At 40.9% G+C, this 18,515-nt stretch overlaps 1 protein-coding gene across 6 annotated transcripts in view; it reads right to left on the minus strand.

Annotated features, from left to right (window-relative positions):
• Nucleotides 1-18,515, minus strand: part of AKAP10 (A-kinase anchoring protein 10) — an 84,741-nt gene that overhangs the window by 20,140 nt on the left and 46,086 nt on the right. For 4 of the 6 annotated variants that reach the window (XM_054458476.2, XM_054458477.2, XM_063656229.1 and 1 more), the window contains exons 10-12: nt 16,095-16,268; nt 8,578-8,687; nt 4,219-4,301 (exon numbers count right to left, since the gene is read on the minus strand). In XM_054458476.2, the coding sequence (XP_054314451.1) occupies nt 4,219-4,301; nt 8,578-8,687; nt 16,095-16,268 (367 nt within the window). Of the gene's footprint in view, nt 1-4,218; nt 4,302-8,577; nt 12,489-16,094; nt 16,269-18,515 lie in introns of those variants that run through there. The other 2 variants (XR_010124665.1, XM_054458478.2) reach the window with 2 other exon arrangements.

Below are 18,515 nucleotides of genomic sequence, written 5' to 3' on the forward strand. Positions count from 1 at the left end.
CTGCAAACACCGAACACCTATGCTATGCTAACACTATGCTAACACACACACATATGAAGCAGGAGCACTTCTTCATCAGCTGTCAGAGGTATAAGACCAGATTAAAAAAAAAAAAAAAAAATCGGGCCAGGCGCCGTGGCTCACCCATGTAATCCCAGCACTTTGGGAGGCCGAGGCGGGCGGATCACGACGTCAGGAGATCAAGACCATCCTGGCTAATGCAGTGAAACCCCGTCTCTTCTAAAAATACAAAAAATTAGCCGGGCGTGGTGGCGGGTGCCTGTGGTCCCTGGTACTCAGGAGGCTGAGGCAGGAGAATGGCTTGAACCTGGGAGGCAGAGCTTGCAGTGAGCCGACATCGCGCCACTGCACTCCAGCCTGGGCGACAGAGTGAGAGTCCGTCTCAAAAAATAAATAAATAAACAAACAAACAAACAAACAAACCAGGCCAGGCACGGTGGCTCACGCCTGTAACTCCAGCACTTTGCAAGGCAGAGGCGGGTGGATCACGAGGTCAGGAGATCGAGACCATCCTGGCTGACATGGTGAAACCCCGTCTCTACTAAAAGTAACAAAAAATTAGCCGGGCGTGGTGGTGGACACCTGTAGTCCCAGCTACTCAGGAGGCTGAGGCAGGAGAATGGTGTGAACTCGGGAGGTGGAGCTTGCAGTGAGCCGAGATCGCGCCACAGCACTCCAGCCTGGGTGACAGAGAGAGACTCCGTCTCAGGAAAAAACAAAAATACAAAAAAACAAAAAAACAGCTCAGAGATTTTCTATTAATACTGGGGAGGAGACCCCATTATCCTTATGGACAGAAGCTACCTAAAGACACTGTAGAGTTCTTCCTGGCCAATGCCTCACAAAGGTCATCTGGCACTTCCTCTGTTCTAAATCCACCACTGACCTCTTCCCAGTATTCCTTTAAAAAATTGTGTTTTGTTTTTTAGAGACACGATCTTGCTCCATTACCTAGGTGGAAGTGCGATGGCGTGATCACAATTCACTGCAGCCGCAGCCTCACCCTCCTGGGTTCCAACACTCCTCCCGTCTCAGTCTCACAAAGTGCTCAGATTACAGGTATGAACCACCATGCAGCCCCCAATATTGTTCTTTTACCCAATACAAGCTTACACCTGTAAGCCCGGCACTTTGGGAGGCCAAGGCGGGCGGATCACTTGAGGCCAAGAGTCTTGAGGTCAGCATGGTCAACATGGCAAAACCCCATCTCTACTAAAAATAACAAAAAATTAGCCAGGCGTGGTGGCAAGTGCCTATAATCCCAGCTACTTGGGAGGCTGAGGCAGAATAATTGCTAGAACCTGGGGGGCAGAGGTTGCAGTGAGCCGTGATCGTGCCATTGCACTCCAGCCTGGGCGACAGAGCAAGACTGTCTCAAAAAAAGAAAAAAAAAAGGCACATAACTAATAGACTGTCAAATTTTTGAAAGCAAGATCTGAATCTTCTAACCTGCCATGTGAATACAAGTACACAAAGAGGCACTCAAAAATCATTTACTTAAAACATACACACACACATTTTTTTTTCCCTTTCCTTAACTCAGGAAAAGCAAAATATTATTTGCTGAAGGAACTGTGTAGATTTTCCTTCAGTCTTAAGATTCTTCCCAACTGTGTACCTAAGACTTCTCTGACAAAACAGGAAATAAAGTAATTATTTGGATAAATAAGGTCAACCAGGTAATAGGCCTTTTTTTGGTTTAAATTACTTCAATAATTGTTGCATTTTTTACTTTCTCTGTCAAATGTATATCTGACCAAAAAGTAGATAACTCATCAAAATGAAGAGATGCAATTAATTACCTAAACAATAGTTGCATTAAGAAAATAAAACGGGCCAGGCATGGTGGCTCACGAGGTCAGGAGATGGAGACCATCCTGGCCAACATGGTGAAACCCCGTATCTACTAAAAATACAAAAATTAGCTGGCCGTAGCGGTGCATGCCTGTAATCCCAGCTACTCGGGAGGCTGAGATTACAGGAGAATCACCTGAACCCAGGAGGCGGAGGTTGCAGTGAGCCGAGATCGTGCCATTGCACTCCAGCCTGGCGACAGAGCTAGCCTCTGTCCCCCTCCCACCCGGCAAAAAAAAGAAAGAAAATAAGATGGCTGGGCGCAGTGGCTCACACTTGTCATCTTAGCAGTTTGGGAGGCCGAGGTGGGCAGATTACGAGGTCAGGAGTTCGAGACCAGCCTGGCCAACATGGTGAAACCCTGTCTCTACAAAAAATACAAAAATTAGCTAGATGTGGTGGCGCGTGCCTGTAATCCCAGCTACTTGGAAGATTGAGGCAGGAGAATTGCTTGAACCCAGGAGGCAGAGGTTGCAGTGAGCCGAGATCGCACCATTGCACTCCAGCTCTGGGCGACACAGCAAGACTCCGTCTCAGAAAAAAAAAAAGAAAATAAGATCGGCCAGACACGGTGAATCATGCCTGTAATCCCAGCACTTTGGGAGGCTAAGGCGGGCAGATCACCTGAGGTCAGGAGTTTGAGACCAGACCAGCCTGGCCAATGTAGTGAAACCGTGTCTCTACTAAAAATGCAAAAATTAGCCATGGCGCCTGTAATCCCAGCTACTCGGGAGCCTGAGGCAGTAGGATCACTTAAACCTGGAGGCAGGTGCACAGGCATGTGCCACCACGCCTGGCTAATTTTTGTGTTTTTAGTAGAGACGGGGTTTCACCATGTTGGCCAGGATGGTCTCAATCTCTTGACCTCGTGACCCACCTGCTTCGGCTTCCCAGAGTGCTAGGATTACAGGCATGAGCCACAGCGCCTGGCCAATAGCTCTTAATCTTAAACATACTTCTCAAAATTGAATTTTTCTTCTTACAAAAATTAGTATCTTTTACTCAATAAAATACTGTCAATTCAACCAAACTAAAAACTTCTAGATACCATCTGTCACGGATCCACATTTGCTTCTGAAATCTTCCTGTGTAAATCAGGAAGAAAATGAAATCAGTCACAAAGAATGCACTTGACAAAAAAGATTTCTGTTGTCTAACCCTCGGATTTGACTAAGCTACTCTTCTGATTAAATGAACAATTTGAATTTTGACCTATTAATATTTTCCACATATATTTCTTCTTTTTTAAATTTATTATACTTGAACTTCTAGGGTACATGTGCACAACGTGTAGCTGTTACATATGTATACATGTACCATGTTGGTGTGCTGCACTCATTAACTCGTCATTTACATTAGGTATATCTCCTAATGCTATCCCTCCCCCAGCCCCCCACCCCACGACAGGCCTCAGTGTGTGATGCTTGCCACCCTGTGTCCAAGTGTTCTCATTGTTCAATTCCCACCTATGAGTGAGAACATGTGGTGTTTGGTTTTCTGTCCTTGAAACAGTTTGCTCAGAATGATGGTTTCCAGCTTCATCCATGTCCCTACAAAGGACATGAACTCATCCTTTTTTATGGCTGCATAGTATCCATGGTGTATATGTGCCACAGTTTCTTAATCCAGTCTATTTTCCACATATATTTCATTACTTTCATCAATCTTGAGGAAATTTAATAAAAATAATTTAATAAGGCTAGGCATGGTGGCTCACACCTGTAATCCCAGCACTTTGGGAAGCCAAGGTGGGTGGATTGCTTGAGGTCAGGAGTATGAGACCAGCTTAGCCAACGTGGTGAAACCTCATCTCTGCTAAAAATACAAAAATTAGCCAGGTGTGGTGGTGCGCACTTGTAGTCCCAGCTACTCAGGAGGCTGAGGCAGGAAAATCGCTTGAACCTAGGAAGCAGAGGTTGCAGTAAGGTGAGGTCAGACCACTGCACTCCAGTCTGGGTGACAGAGCAAGAACTGTCTCAAAAAAAAAAAAAAAGGAAAAAAAGAAAAGAGAAAAAATATAATTTAATAAAATAAAGGGTCTCAAACATTAAGTCCAACTTAGGTTGGGTATTTTGCCATTAAATAAGAAAATAGAGAATGCTTTTTCATATTCATGTGCCTTCCGGAGTGGCAAAGCAAGTTCACTAACTTTTGATTCAGAGGAGATTGCATAAAGATGTGACTACAGGAAGCCCTTGTACTTACTTGTGACTATAAACACAAGGTGAAAGATACAGTGGTTACTTTACAAAATAAACAGTTTAAACCTTAAGTGGTCTTTGACTTACAGTCAATCACTAATGTGAGTAAAGGCTTAATATGAAGTATAAAAACACCACAAACCTTTTGATTTCTTTACATCAGGTTCAGGCTCAGATTCTCGGATGAATTGCCCCAAGTCACTGACTCTTCCAAATGTCATCTTCCTAAATAAGGATGAACAGAAGACTATAACTTCTAACAATCAGTTTTAAATTTAGGAGAAAAAAATCAATTTTAAGCGTTTCATCTAAATCTAGAAAGCCAGAAACACAATTTACAGCTATCCTATGTAATTTAAAGTAGGGATTATTTGAAATAAAACATGGCTGCACAGAGAGCAAGATAATCTTTAATTGAGTGCAATTCCATTCAAAATCCTCAGTTTACAAAACATAGTGAGTCAACAGGTAATTTACAATTCTAAAATTCACAAAGAAGAAAAAAGGCACAAGAATAGCCAAGACTATTTTGTAAAAGAAGCAGCCAAAAGGTAGGCCTTGCTCTAACAATGATTGAAATATATTATAAAGCCATAGTGTGTGTATACATACGTTTGTTTATACTAAAACTATAGTACTATAAAACAAAGTTAAAAAGCAAAAAGTGGCTAGGTACAGTGGCTCATGCCTGTAATCCCAGTACTTTGGGATGCCAAGGCAGGCGGATCACTTGAGGCCAGTAGTTTGAGACCAGCCTGGCCAACATGGTGAAACCCTGTCTCTACTAAAAATACAAAAATTAGCCAGGTGTGGTGGTGGGTGCCTGTAATCCCAGCTACTCAGGAGGCTAAGGCAGGAGAATCGCTTGAACCAGGGAGGTGGAGGTTGCAGTTGCAGTGAGCTGAGAGCCGAGATCATACCACTGCACTCCAGCCTGGGCAACAGACAAAACTCTATCTCCAAAAAAAAAAAAAAAAAAACCAAAAAATACAGTAAGGGTCTTATTTTTAAGGTATTACCAACCAATGATTAGTATCGAGAAACATACAGAATCTTTTTTTTTTTTTTGAATAATGAAGTGTCATGCTGAAGAAATATACAGAATTGTAACAAGTCACTAATAAAATCACCCAACAGAAATAATGTGAAAAGGAGATGTATAGTCAATTCATAGAAGAAAAAACCTGAACAATCAAGAGACATACCAAAAGAAACTCAATCTCATTAGCAAAAACTTAAGACTGGAAAAAAAATTAAGTCTGAAGTATTCTTTTTTTTTTTTGAGACAGAATCTCACTCTGTTGCTAGGCTGGAGTGCAGTGGTGCGATCTCAGTTCACTGCAACCTCCACCTCCCAGTTTCAAGTGATTCTCCTGTCTCAGCCTCCCGAGTAGCTGGGACTACGGGTGCGCCACCATGCCCAGCTAATTTTTGTATTTTTAGTAGAGACAGGGTTTCACCATGTTGGCCAGGGTGGTCTCGATCTCTTGATCTGCCCGCCTTGGCCTCCCAAAGTGCTGGGATTACAGGCATGAGCCACTGTGTCCAGCCAAAAGTATGAAGTATTCTTATTAATGACTGGTGAGAACATAAAATGATGCAGATACTTTACAAAGTAAATTGTAAGAGCTATCAAAATTTAAAATCTAGGCCAGGCATGGTGGCTCATGCCTGTAACCCCAGCACTTTGGGAGGCCAAGATAGAAGGACTGCTTGAGCCTAGGAGTTTGAGACCAGCCTGGGCAACATAGTGAGACTTCATTTCATTTTTTTCAAAAATTTTTTCAAAAAAAATTTTTTTAATCTGCCTCTTGGTACAAAGAAGCATATAAAAGGAGATCCTTTATAATACTGGGTATAAGAGGGAAAAACTGCAAATGACTTAAATACTCATTGATACCAAAATGGCAAAACAGTAATACATACACTATGAGATGCTCTGCTACAGTGATGAGTTATAGTAAATATTATATACGGAATACTACAGTGTAGTTAAAATGAGGTAAGTCTGTATAGACGAACATAGGAATGTCCAAAACTCACTGTGAATGAAAGTACAACGTACAGAATGGAGCATAATATCAATTACATAAAAATAAGCAAACAAAAATGCATACCATAAGAATGATTACTGTGAGTAGGAAGGGAAGAAAATAAGCAATGGTACATGAACAAAGAGGACATTAAACTTAACTAGAAATTTAATTTTTTATAAGAATAATGCCAGGTGCGGTGGCTCATGCCTGTAATCCCAGCACTTTGGGAGGCTGAGGAAGGTGGATCACTTGAGGACAAGAATAATGCATTTGTCAAGTCGGTTAAAAGAAAAATTCTGTGAACATCAATATATCAGTTTATTTCAGGCAAAGTAGATCTTATTTTAGAGATACCTTCCTAATAGGTTATTCCACAGATGGGTGCCAATATACCAACTGATACAAATTTACTTGCCTTGAGAAAAATTTCAGAAAGATGGTAAAATCATAAAACTAAAACATATATTAAAAACTGTCTTTATTTATTTATTTTTAGTAGAGACAGGGTTTCACCATGTTGGCCAGGCTGGTTTTGAACTCAAGTGAGCCGCCTGCCGAGGCCTCCCAAAGTGCTGGGATTACAAGTGTGAGCCACTGCGCCTGGTGAAGATAATCCTTCAAGATGAAGAAAAATTATCATTTCTCTTTTCTGCTTCATTTTATACATTTAAAAAATACATGCTGGGTGTGGTGGCTCATGCCTGTAATAGCAACACTTTGGGAGGCCAAGGTGGGTGGATCATGAGGTCAGGAGATTGAGACCATCCTGGCTAACATGGTGAAACCCCATCTCTACTAAAAATACAAAAAATTAGCCGGGCGTGGTGGCACATGCCTGTAGTCCCAGCTACTTGGGGGGATGAGGCAGAAGAAATGCTTGAACCTGGGAGACAGAGGTTGCAGTGAGCTGAGATTGCACCACTGCACTCCAGCCTGGGCGACAGAGCGAGACTCCGTCTCAAAAAAACAAAACAAAACAAAAACATATATATTTACATTATACACACACACAATTACAGAAGTGAAAAATCACACAATTTATAGACTTTATGTAAGGTCCTAAATAAATGAACCATCCCTTAAGAATAACATTAACTTTGGGAATGAACTCATTTAGGTTTACTGTACATTCTTTTTTATTTTATTATTATTTTTTTTGAGACAGAGTCTTACTCTGTCACCCGGGCTGCAGTGCAATGGCGCGATCTTGGCTCACTGCAACCTCCGCCTCCCGGGTTCAAGCAATTCTCCTGCCTCAGCCTCTGGAGTAGCTGGGACTACAGGCACACGCCACCACGCCCGGCTAACTTTTTGTATTTTAGTAGAGACGGGGTTTCACCATGTTGCCCAGGCTGGTCTCGAACTCCTGAGATCAGGTAATCTGCCCGCCTCGGCCTCCCAAAGTGGTGGGATTACAGGTGTGAGTCACCGTGCCCGGCCTTGACCATTATTTTCTAAAAGAAGAACTAAAAATCACTATACAAAGCTGACACAGCTGAAAAAGCTGGCTTGCCAAATACAGTGTGGTCAAACAAACCTTTTACTTCCTTCAAGTACTTTCTAGGCTCCTCAGTCTCCCAATATCACTGTTACTTTCTTTTTTTTGAGACAGAATCTCGCTCCATTGCGCAGGCTGGAGTGCAGCGGCACGATCTCAGCTCACTGCAAGCTCCGCCTCCTGGGTTCACGCCATTCTCCTGCCTCAGCCTCCCGAGTAGCTGGGACTACAGGTGCCTGCCACCACGCCTGGCTAATTATTTGTATTTTTAGTAGAGACGGGGTTTCATTGTGTTAGCCAGGATGGTCGCAATCTCCTGACCTCGTGACCCGCTCGCCTCGGCCTCCCAAAGTGCTGGGATTACAGGTGTAAGCCACTGCGCCTGCCCTACCACTGTTACTTTCTACTGAAAGTAATTAAATATGTTGAAATCCATTTTTCATGGTACTGCTGGGAACTGGGGTATGGATCAGTAGGGTAATCCAGCCTTTACACACCTTTACATGTTAATCAAGCCATCTTTAGGGAAGAGAAAGTGATTTTATGATTGGATCTGTGGTAAATTTCAGTAAGTGGCATATCCTATGAATCACTATCTTTTTATTACAAGCTAAAATTAATAACCAACTTAATTCTTAAAATCAAAGAAATAATTTTTCCAAGTATCAGTTATGCAGCCCAGAGTAAATGATGTTGGCATCTTTTCACTTTATTATTCTCATTTTACAGATGAAAAAACTGAGATACCAAGAGGTTAGCGGCTGCCAATAAATGGCAGAGCCAAGATTAAAACCCAGGAAGTCACTCCAGAGCCTTTACACTTAACCACCACATTATACTGCACACTCTAAGTGAAAGTTCTGGACATATAATAATAGATTAGAAAAAATGTAAAATTTAATTAAAAATTTTAAAAGATGCAAAGTTATTTACACTTGTAAAAATTCTAGACATGAGCTAAGCTTACCCGGCATATGTCCGTTGATATAAAGATTCTGGATCCAGACTTGCCGCATCCACAATTATCGCTTCATCAAAATTTTTCAGTATTTTAATACTGGCTTTTTTCACACTGGACTACAATAGAAATTGTAAAATTAGAAGTATATGAAACAATCAGTCCCGGGCTTGGAATGTGACAGATTTGTACAAAATTTTCTTCAGTGTTTGAAATAGAAGTAACTTTCACTCAACCTCATCACTATTAAGATGCTTAACAACGACTCTGAAATGTAACCTCATACTATAGCTAAAAGAGGAAAGCACAATATTAAAATGTACAGGCCGGGCACAGTGACTGAAGCCTACAATCCCTAGGTTGAAGTGCAATGGCGCGATCACAACTCACTGCAGCCTCAGCCTCCTGGGCTCCAGCACTCCTCCCATCTCAGTCTCACAAAGTGCTGGGATTACAGGTATGAGCCACCATGCAGCCCTCAATATTCATCTTTTACCCAATACAAGGATCCCAGCACTTTGGGAGGCTGAGGCAGGCCAATCACTTGAGGCCAAGAGTTCGAGGTCAGCATGGTCAACATGCTGAAACCCTGTTTCTACTAAAATACAAAAATTAGCCGGGCATGGTGGTGCATGCCTGTAACCATAGCTACTCTGGAGGCTGAGACATGAGAATCACTTGAACCCAGGAGATGGAGGTCGCAGTGAGCCCAGATTGCACCACTGCACTCCGGCCTGGGCGACAGAGGAAGACTCTGTATCAAAAACTAAAAAATAAAATAAAATAAAATGTATAATATATGAATTTATAAAACATTCTTAACAACCTAAGTTCCAACAAATGTGCTGTACTCACAGCATTATTTCTTCAATATGACAAGCTGTCATCCATCCAGAAATATGTATCTTGGGTAGTAAAGCCCCATGTTTACAGGGTAAATAGGAATGTTTTTGATTCTTGGTGAGGCCATATGACAAAAAGAAGCTAAGGAAACCTTTCTAAAATGACTAGCTAGCTGAGTACAGCAAGTTCCCCTCCAGCATTCTACCTCCTACTCCCCACCTCCACAAGAAAAACCAGAATTGGTATTTTTGTGAAATACAGAGCCATAGGTTGACCTAGAAATTCCACTTCTAAAAATTCAGTTACAGAGAGACTTATATTGATGGAAAATGACTTATAAACAAGAGAGACTTTTATTGATGGAAAATGACTTATATATGGAAAATGACTTATATACACTTATATATAATGACTTATATACAATGAATATATATTCATTGCAGCATTGTTTAAAATAAAAGACATAAACAAGCTTAATGTCCCCGACTAAGTAATAGGTTAAGTAAATAAAATAATTGAACAGACACTTATAGGACTCTCTATAGCAGGGGTGGGAGGGTAGGGAAAGCGGCTCTCATTATGGGTTGAGAAGGAACAATCTCCAAGATACACAGTTAAATAAAAAAGAAAGAGGGACCAGAATAAAGAGGGAATACTTCCCAACTAATTCTATGAGGACTGTTACTCAGATACCAAAATCTCATTTATACTTTATGATTTCAAAACTTATTACAAAGCAATAGTAATCAAGAGAGTATGGTACTGGCATAAAGACAGACATACAGATGGATGTATGTCTATCTTTGGAATGGAAGAGAATCAAGAACCCACAAATACACCCTCACATTTATGGTCAATTGATTTCTGATAGAGTGTAAATGTTATCTTAAGTGTTCAGATACAAAATCTTCAACAAATACCAGTAAATGGAATCCAGCAGCATATTGAAAAGATTATACAGCATGACCAAGTGAGATTCATCTCAGGTATGCAAGGTTGGTTTAACATCTGAAAATCAATTAATATTTCACATCAACAGAATAAAACCCAAAACCCATAGGATCATTTATACTGATACAGAAAGAACATGACAATATTCAACACCCTTTCATGATTAAAAAAAAAAAAAGCATTAAAAAATCAGGAATGATAGGGAAATTCCTGAATCTGAAAAAAGGCATTTATTGAAAACCCACACCTAACATCATATTAAATGATGAAACTGAAAGCTTTCCCTGTCAGATAGGAAACAAGACAAAAATTTTTGCTTTTGCCACTTCTACTCATCATTGTTCTGTAAGTTCTAGCCAGAAAAAAAACTATCTCTATCCATAAATAACATGATCTTATATATTGAAAATCCTAAAGAATCCACAAGAAAACTATTAGAGCTAACAATCAGACTTAGCAAAGTTGAAGTTGCAAGATCAACATGTAAAAATCACTTGTATTTCTATGCTCTCTCATCAAACAATTTGAAAATGAAATGAAGAAAACAATTCCATTTATAATGGAATCGAAAAGAACTTAAAACATAGGAATAAATGACCCAAGGAGGTGAAAGGCTTCTACTCTGAAAAGTACAAAATTCTGCTGAAATGAAAGAACACATAAATACATGAAGATACATCCATGTTCACAAATTAGAAGACAATACTGTTAAGATGACAATATTTTGGCCAGGTGCAGTGGCTCATGCCTGTAATCCCAGCACTTTGGGAGGCCATGGCAGGTGAATCACCTGAGGTCAGGAGTTCAAGACCAGCCGGGTGAACATGGTGAAACGCTGTCTCTATTAAAATACAAAAAAATCAGCCAGGCATGGTGGTGGGTGCCTGTAATCCCAGCTACTCGGGAGGCTGAGGCAGGAAGACACTATTAATAGTGAAAAGACAGGTTGCATGTGGCTCACACCTGTAATCCCAGCACTCTGGGAGGCAGAGGTGGGAGAATCACTTTGAGCCTAGAGTTTGAGACCAACCTGGGCAACACAGTAAGATCTGTCTCTACAAACAGAAAAAAATAGCTGGGTGTGATAGTGTGTATCTATGGCCCTAGCTATTCAAGAGGCTGAAGTAAGAGGATCACTTCGGCCCAGGAAGTTGAGGTGGCAGTGAGCTGTGATTGTGTCACTGCACTCCAGCCTGGGCAGCAGAATGAGACCTTATCTTAAAAAAAACAAAACAAAACAAAACAAAACAAAAAAAACCACCTTTTTTAAAAGGTAGAGGAAAGACAACTCACAGAATGTGAAGAAAATACCTGGAAATAATATAATTTGATAAGGGACATTTATCTAGAATATATAAAGGACTCCTGAAACTCAATATAAAAAGGCAATCTAATTTAAAAATGGGCAAAGGGGCTGAGCAAGGTGGCTCACGCCTGTACTCCCCACACTTTGGGAGGCCAAGGCAGGAGGATCACTCGAACCCAGGAGTTTGAGACCAGCCTGGGCAATATAAGGAGAAAATTGGCTGGGCCCGGTAGCTCACGCCTATAATCCCAGCACTTTGGGAGGCCAAGGCAGGTGGATCACCTGAAGTCAGGAGTTGAGACCAGCCTGGCCAACATGGTGAAACCCTGTCTCTAAAAAAAAAATACAAAAGTTAGCTGGGTGTGGTGGTGGGCACCTGTAATCCCAGCTACTGGGGAGGCTGAGGCAGGAGAATCGCTTGAATCCAGGAGGCGGAGGTTGCAGTGAGCCGAGATTGTGCCATTGCACTCCAGCCTGGGCAACAAGAGCAAGACTCCTTCTCAAAAAAAAAAAAAAAAAGAAAAAAGAAAATCTAGACCTGGCCCAATGGCTCACGTCTGTAATCCCAGCACTTTGGGAGGCCTAGGCGGTCAGATCACCTGAGGTCAGAAGTTTGTGACCAGCCTGGCTAACATAGTGAAACCCTGTCTCTAGTAAAAATACAAAAATCGGCCAGGCATGCTGGCAGGTGCCTGAAATGTAATCCCAGCTACTCGGGAGGCTGAGGCAGGAGAATCACTTGAACACAGGAGGTGGAGGTTGCAGTGAGCTGAGACCACACCATTGTTACTCCAGCCTGGCTGACAGAGTGAGACTTGGTCTGAAAAATAAATAAATAAATAAAGATAAAAATAAAAATGGCCAAAGGATTTGAATAAACATTTTTCCAAAGCTAGAACAAAGGCCAATAAGCAAATGAAAAGATGCTCAACATCATTACTCATCAGAGAAGTGCAAAAATCACAATGAAGTAGAACTTATTGGAATGACTATCATTTTTAAAAACAGCCAAACAGATAATAAGCTCCAATGAAATGTGGAGAAGCTGTAAACCTCATACACTGCTGGTGGGATTGCAAAATGGTGCAGCCTCTTCGGAAAACACTCTGGCAGTTTTTCAATAAGTTTAAGAGTTACCACTTGACTCAGCAATTCTACTCCTATGTGTATACAACAAAAGAAATGAAAACCACAGCCGGGCATGGTGGCTCACCCCTGTAATCCCAGCACTTTGGGAGGCCGAGGTGGGTGGATTACTTGAGGTCAGGAGTTTGAGACCAGACTGGCCAACATGGTGAAACCCCGTCTCTACTAAAAAATTTAGCTGGGCGTGGTGGTACGTGCTGGTAGTCCCAGATACTCGGGAGGCTGAGGCAGGAGAATTGCTTGAACCCAGGATACAGAGGTTGCAGTGAGCTGAGATTGTGCCACTGCACTCCAGCCTGGGCGACAAAGCAAGACTCCACCTCAAATTAAAAAAAAAAAAAGAAAACCTATATCCACACAAAAACCTGTACACAAATGGTCACAGCAGCATTATTGATAATGGCAGAAAAGAGGGTACAATTCAAATAAAATGTCATAAGTCCTTGCAGTGGGATATTTGGCCATAATGAGGAATAAAGTTCTGATACATGCCAAACATGGATAACATGATGCTATTTTGAACACATGATGCTAAGTGAAAGACACTTGGCAACAAAAGACCACATAATATATGGTTCCATGTTTATGAAATGTCCAGAATAAGCAACTCTATTGTCTCTATAGAGATAAAAAGTAGACTAGTGGCTGCCTAGGGCTGGTGGAAGGGGGATTTGGAGTTTAAATAAAGGGGGTTTCTATCTGGAGTGAAAAAAATGTTCTAAAATCGATGTGGTAATGGTTACCTAACTCTGTGACCATATAAAAACCACTGAATTGTACGATGTAAATGTGAATTAGCACAATAAAGCTGTACAAGAAAAGAATACACAGTATGGTTTTATTTATAAAATGACAAGAACAGGTAATGCTAATCTATGCCATCAAAAGTCAGGATAGTAGCTACCCTGGTGACAAGAAGGACAGTGAATGGAAGGGGCCCAAGAGGGCTTCTGGAGGGGCTGATAATGCTGTTTTTGATCTGGATGCTGGGTCACATGGGTTAGTTCTGCTTGTGAAAATTCTTCAAGGTGTCTAAGGTTATGATAAGTGCAGTTTGCTATATATACAGTATCAACAAAAGGTATAAAAATATATTTTATGGTTAGTACCTAGGCCTTTTTTAAGTGCCTAATCAAAAACAAGACATTCAGCCAGGTGCAGTGGCTCATGCCTGTAATCCCAGCACTTTGGGAGGCCGAGGCAGGCGGATCATGAGGTCAGGAGTTCAAGACCAGCCTGACCAACATGGTGAAACCCCTTCTCTACTAAAAACACAAAAATTAGCCAGGTGTGGTTGCACACACCTGTAATCCCAGCTACTCAGGAAGCTGAGGCAGGAAAATTGCTTGAAACCGGGAGGTGGAGGTTGCAGTGAGCCAAGATCATGCCATTGCACTCCAGCCTGGGCGAGAGAGCAAGACGCTGTCTCAAACAATGACAACAACAAAAACCAAAAAAAAAAAAAACAAAAAAAACCCAAGACATTCTAACCTATATCAAAAAACCAAAATGGCAACCATACTCGGCAGTTTATCTCCTAGGTAAACTTAACAGAAGAAAAAGATACTCAGGAGAGCTTTGTAAATGGCAATACGATAATACTCTCTTACAAATTAGGAAAATTTATAAAAGGCCCAGTATTGAAAATTCAAAGGGTTATTTATTTGTCAATAGTAATTAGAAAATTATTATGCTATATTAAGCTGATGGTGAAGAACACTAGAAAGGGAGTATTTCTGGCTCTATCATTTACTGTGTGAGTTTCATAAAATCAGTTAACTTCTTTATGCCTCCTTAGATTTCTTGTCTTAGGATATTCTACTTTGTGTGATTTTGAGGAGAATCAGGTATGGTTTAACATATGAAAGCACTCCAAAAAACCCAAAAAAGGTTAAGGAAATGCACAATGTGGCACGGTAATGCAAAATGAAATCAAAAGGCCTTGAGTGAAACACAACATTATAGGCAGTGGTTCACGCCTGTAATCCCAGCACTTTTGAGAGGCCAAGGTGGGCGGACTGCTTGAGGCCAGGAGTTTGAGACTACCCTGGCCAAAATAGCAAGACCCTGTCTCTTTACAAAAAAAAAAAGAAAGAAACCTAGGCTGAGGCAGGCGGCATTTGAGGTCAGGGGTTCAAGACCAGCCTGAGCAACACGGCAAGACCCCATCATTTAAAAAAAAAATTTTTTTTTGAGATGGAGTCTCACTCTGCCGCCATGCAGGAGTGCAGTGGCGTGATCTCGGCTCACTGCAACCTCCGACTCCCTGGTTCAAGCCATTCTCCTGCCTCAGCCTCCTAAGTAGCTGGGATTACAGGCATGAGCCACCATACCCAGCTAATTTTTGTATTTTTAGTAGAGATGGGGTTTCACCATGTTGGCCAGGCTGGTCTCCATCTCCTGACCTCGTGATCTGCCTGCCTCGGTCTCCCAAAGTGCTGGGATTACAGGTGTGAGCCACCACACCTGGCCAAAAAAAATTTTCAAATTAGCCAGGCATGGTGGTGCATGCCTCTAGTCCCAGCTATTCAGGAGGCTGTGGTGGGTGGATTATTTGAGCCCAGTATTTCCAGGCTGCAGCGAGGAGACCCTGTCTCAAGAAAATAAAAAAAAAGAAAAAGAAAAAAAAAGGAGACCTGAGAATTCATTCACTTATTTTACAAAAAGTATCCTAAATAAATACTTACATAAAGAGCTCTTCAGAGGCTATGAATATATTCCATATTACTTGATTTATTAAGAGAAACAGCCACAGATTCAAATAGAATAATGGCCTAAATGAAACAGCAATGATACTTTACAATACAGTATATTGTAAGTTACCACAAATGCTTTGATTAGAAGATAGTAAGTAAGCAAATTTTATTTCTCTTTTTTTTTTTTGAGACACAGTCTCACTTTGTCACCCAGGCTGGAGTGCAGTGGCGTGATTTTGGCTCATTGCAACCTCTGCTTCCTGGGTTCAAGTGATTCTCCTGCCTCAGCCTCCCAGGTAGCTAGGATTACAGGTGACTGCCACCACGCCCGGCTAATTTTTGTATTTTTAGTAGAGATGGGGTTTCACCATGTCGGCGAGGCTGGTCTCCAATTCCTGACCTCATGTGATCCACCCACCGCAGCCTCTCAAAGTGCTAGGATTACAGGCACAAGCCACTGTGCCCGGCTTTTATTTATCTTTTGTTTCTACAACTTAAAATTTACAAATAGGATCTGTTACTGGGATGTGAAGGAAAGGATGTGTATGCTTTTCTCCCTAATGGCAGATGCAATCAGTCAATACCTGAGACGCAGAGCTGTCAGAACTCCCTGGGTGAGACTCATCAGGAGGGCCAACAGAGCCAGGAGCAGTCAGCGACACGTTCCCGCCCAGAAATTCATCTCCTCGAACCGAATGGATGAGATCATTCAAATATTTATAATAAAGATTGCTGGACAAAAAGCCAGGCAAAAAGACCTGATAGAGACGGAAAGCATTATTTTAAAGTTGAAATTAAATCCAACTAAAACTGTTTTAAATAAATAAATTTTACCTATACTTCTACTGGTTACAAATGTTAACTACCTATAACAAATGTTTTTACTTCTTGTTGTACTACAAGTATTATCCCTCTGTACAGTTTACAAATTAAAATTATAATGCATGAGGCTGGGTGCAATGGCTTACACCTGTAATCTCAGCACTCTGGGAGGCTGAGGCAGACGGATCACTTGAGGCCAGGAGTTCAAGACCAGCCTGGCCAACATGATGAAACCCCATTTCTACTAAAAACTATAAAAATTAGCTGGGCATGGTGGTGAGCACCTGTAATACCAGCTACTCGGGAGGCCTGAGGCAGGAGAATTGCTTGAACCTGGGAGACGGAGGTTGCAGTGAGCCGAGACTGTACCACTGCACTCCAGCCTGGACGCTGGAGCAAGACTATGTCTCAAAAAAAAACCAAAAAAACAAAAAAACAAAAAAAAACATAACGCATGTAATTTTGTTGGGTTTTCTCCCCCAAAATATTTGTCATGAAAGTATTACATAAAGTTGATATTAATACTTTTTAGCAGAAAATAGTCCATAGTATATAATTTGAAACTCGATTTTTCTGGTTTATGATAAATATTAAAGTCTTTGTGCATATATTGATTTTACTTTCAAACTGATTTCCTTAAGATAACTCACCAGGTGTGTGATTGCTGAGTTAAATTTTAACTTTGATATATATGGTCACTTTACTCTTCAAAAGAACATTATCAATTTGAATCATTAGCAATATATCAAAATATCTGTTTCCACATTGTGTTTTTTTTTTTCAAATAATTCTTAAATAAATGCCTAATTGTACATAGATGTTTTTATTTACATTTAATAATTATTAATTATACTGAATGAGTTCTCATGTTTATTATTTATATTTCTAATTCTATGAAGGAAAAGTTTGTAACTGGACAAGCAAATAGTAAACATGAGAACTTATTCGGTGTAATTTGTAAATATTTATGTTCGTATTTAATATGTGCCTTTGTTGTTTGTTTTTGGTTTTTTGAGACGGAGTTTCGCTTTTGTCGCCCAGGCTGGAATGCAGTGGCGTGATCTCGACTCACTGGAACCTCTGCCTCCCAGGTTCAAGTGATTCTCCTGCCTCAGCCTCCCAAGTAGCTGGGATTACAGGTGTCCACCACCACACCCAGTTAATTTTTGTATTTTTAGTAGAGATGGGGTTTCGCCATGTTGGCCAAGCTGGTCTTGAACTCCTGACCTCAGGTGATCCACCCGCCTCAATCTTCCAAAGTGCTGGGATTACAGGCGTGAGCCACCATGCCCGGCCAATATGTACCTTTTTTGTAGACTAAGTTCCAGGATGGCAGAAACACATTTCTTTTGTTTACCACTGTAACACCACCATCTAGCACAGAAATACTCAAAGTTTTTGTTGAATGAATCATTCATGTCTTTTTTTCTACTTAACTACCAGGGTCTTCACAGTGTTCTTAAAATTAGTCTAAGTTCCTTACATACACACATCTAGTAAGAACTATTTTTGTATTTTCTCTCTGCATTTTAATTTTATTACCCTGAAAATTTACATTCTTTATATGATACAGATCTGAACTTTTCCTTTAAAATCAGAAAAGGTTTAATTTTAATCGTGAAAATATTATTATCATTGGGTAACAGCTGACACTCTATTCCGTTTACTACTAGCTATTTAATGATTTGACTTCTATATGTCATTCTTCAGTATTCCTAAAATTCAGTTTTTGTGTATGGTATTATATAATAGCGTTTAATTAAGTTTTTTCACCTGGATACACATGACACATATAAGCAACATAACCTCATCGGCTCTGCAATTCCTGGAAAAATCTCCTCTAGTTCATTAGAAGAATAAATCATTCACAAACATCAACACTTTACTTTTATTTATTTATTGTAATTATTTTTTTGAGACGGAGTTTTGCTCTTGTTGCCCAGGCTGGAGTGCAATGGTGCGATCTCAGCTCACTGCAACCTCTGCCTCCTGGGTTCAAACGATTCTCCTGCCTCAGCCTCCTAAGTAGCTGGGATTACAGGCATGCACCACCACGCCCGGCTAATTTTGTATTTTTAGTAGAGATGGGGTTTCTCCATGTTGGTCATGCTGGTCTCAAACTCCTGACCTCAGGTGATCCACCCACCTCAGCCTCCCAAAGTGCTGGGATTACAGATGTGAGT

The sequence above is a fragment of the Pongo pygmaeus genome, chromosome 19, assembly GCF_028885625.2.
Source record: "Pongo pygmaeus isolate AG05252 chromosome 19, NHGRI_mPonPyg2-v2.0_pri, whole genome shotgun sequence".
Classification (NCBI taxonomy): Eukaryota; Metazoa; Chordata; class Mammalia; order Primates; family Hominidae; genus Pongo; species Pongo pygmaeus.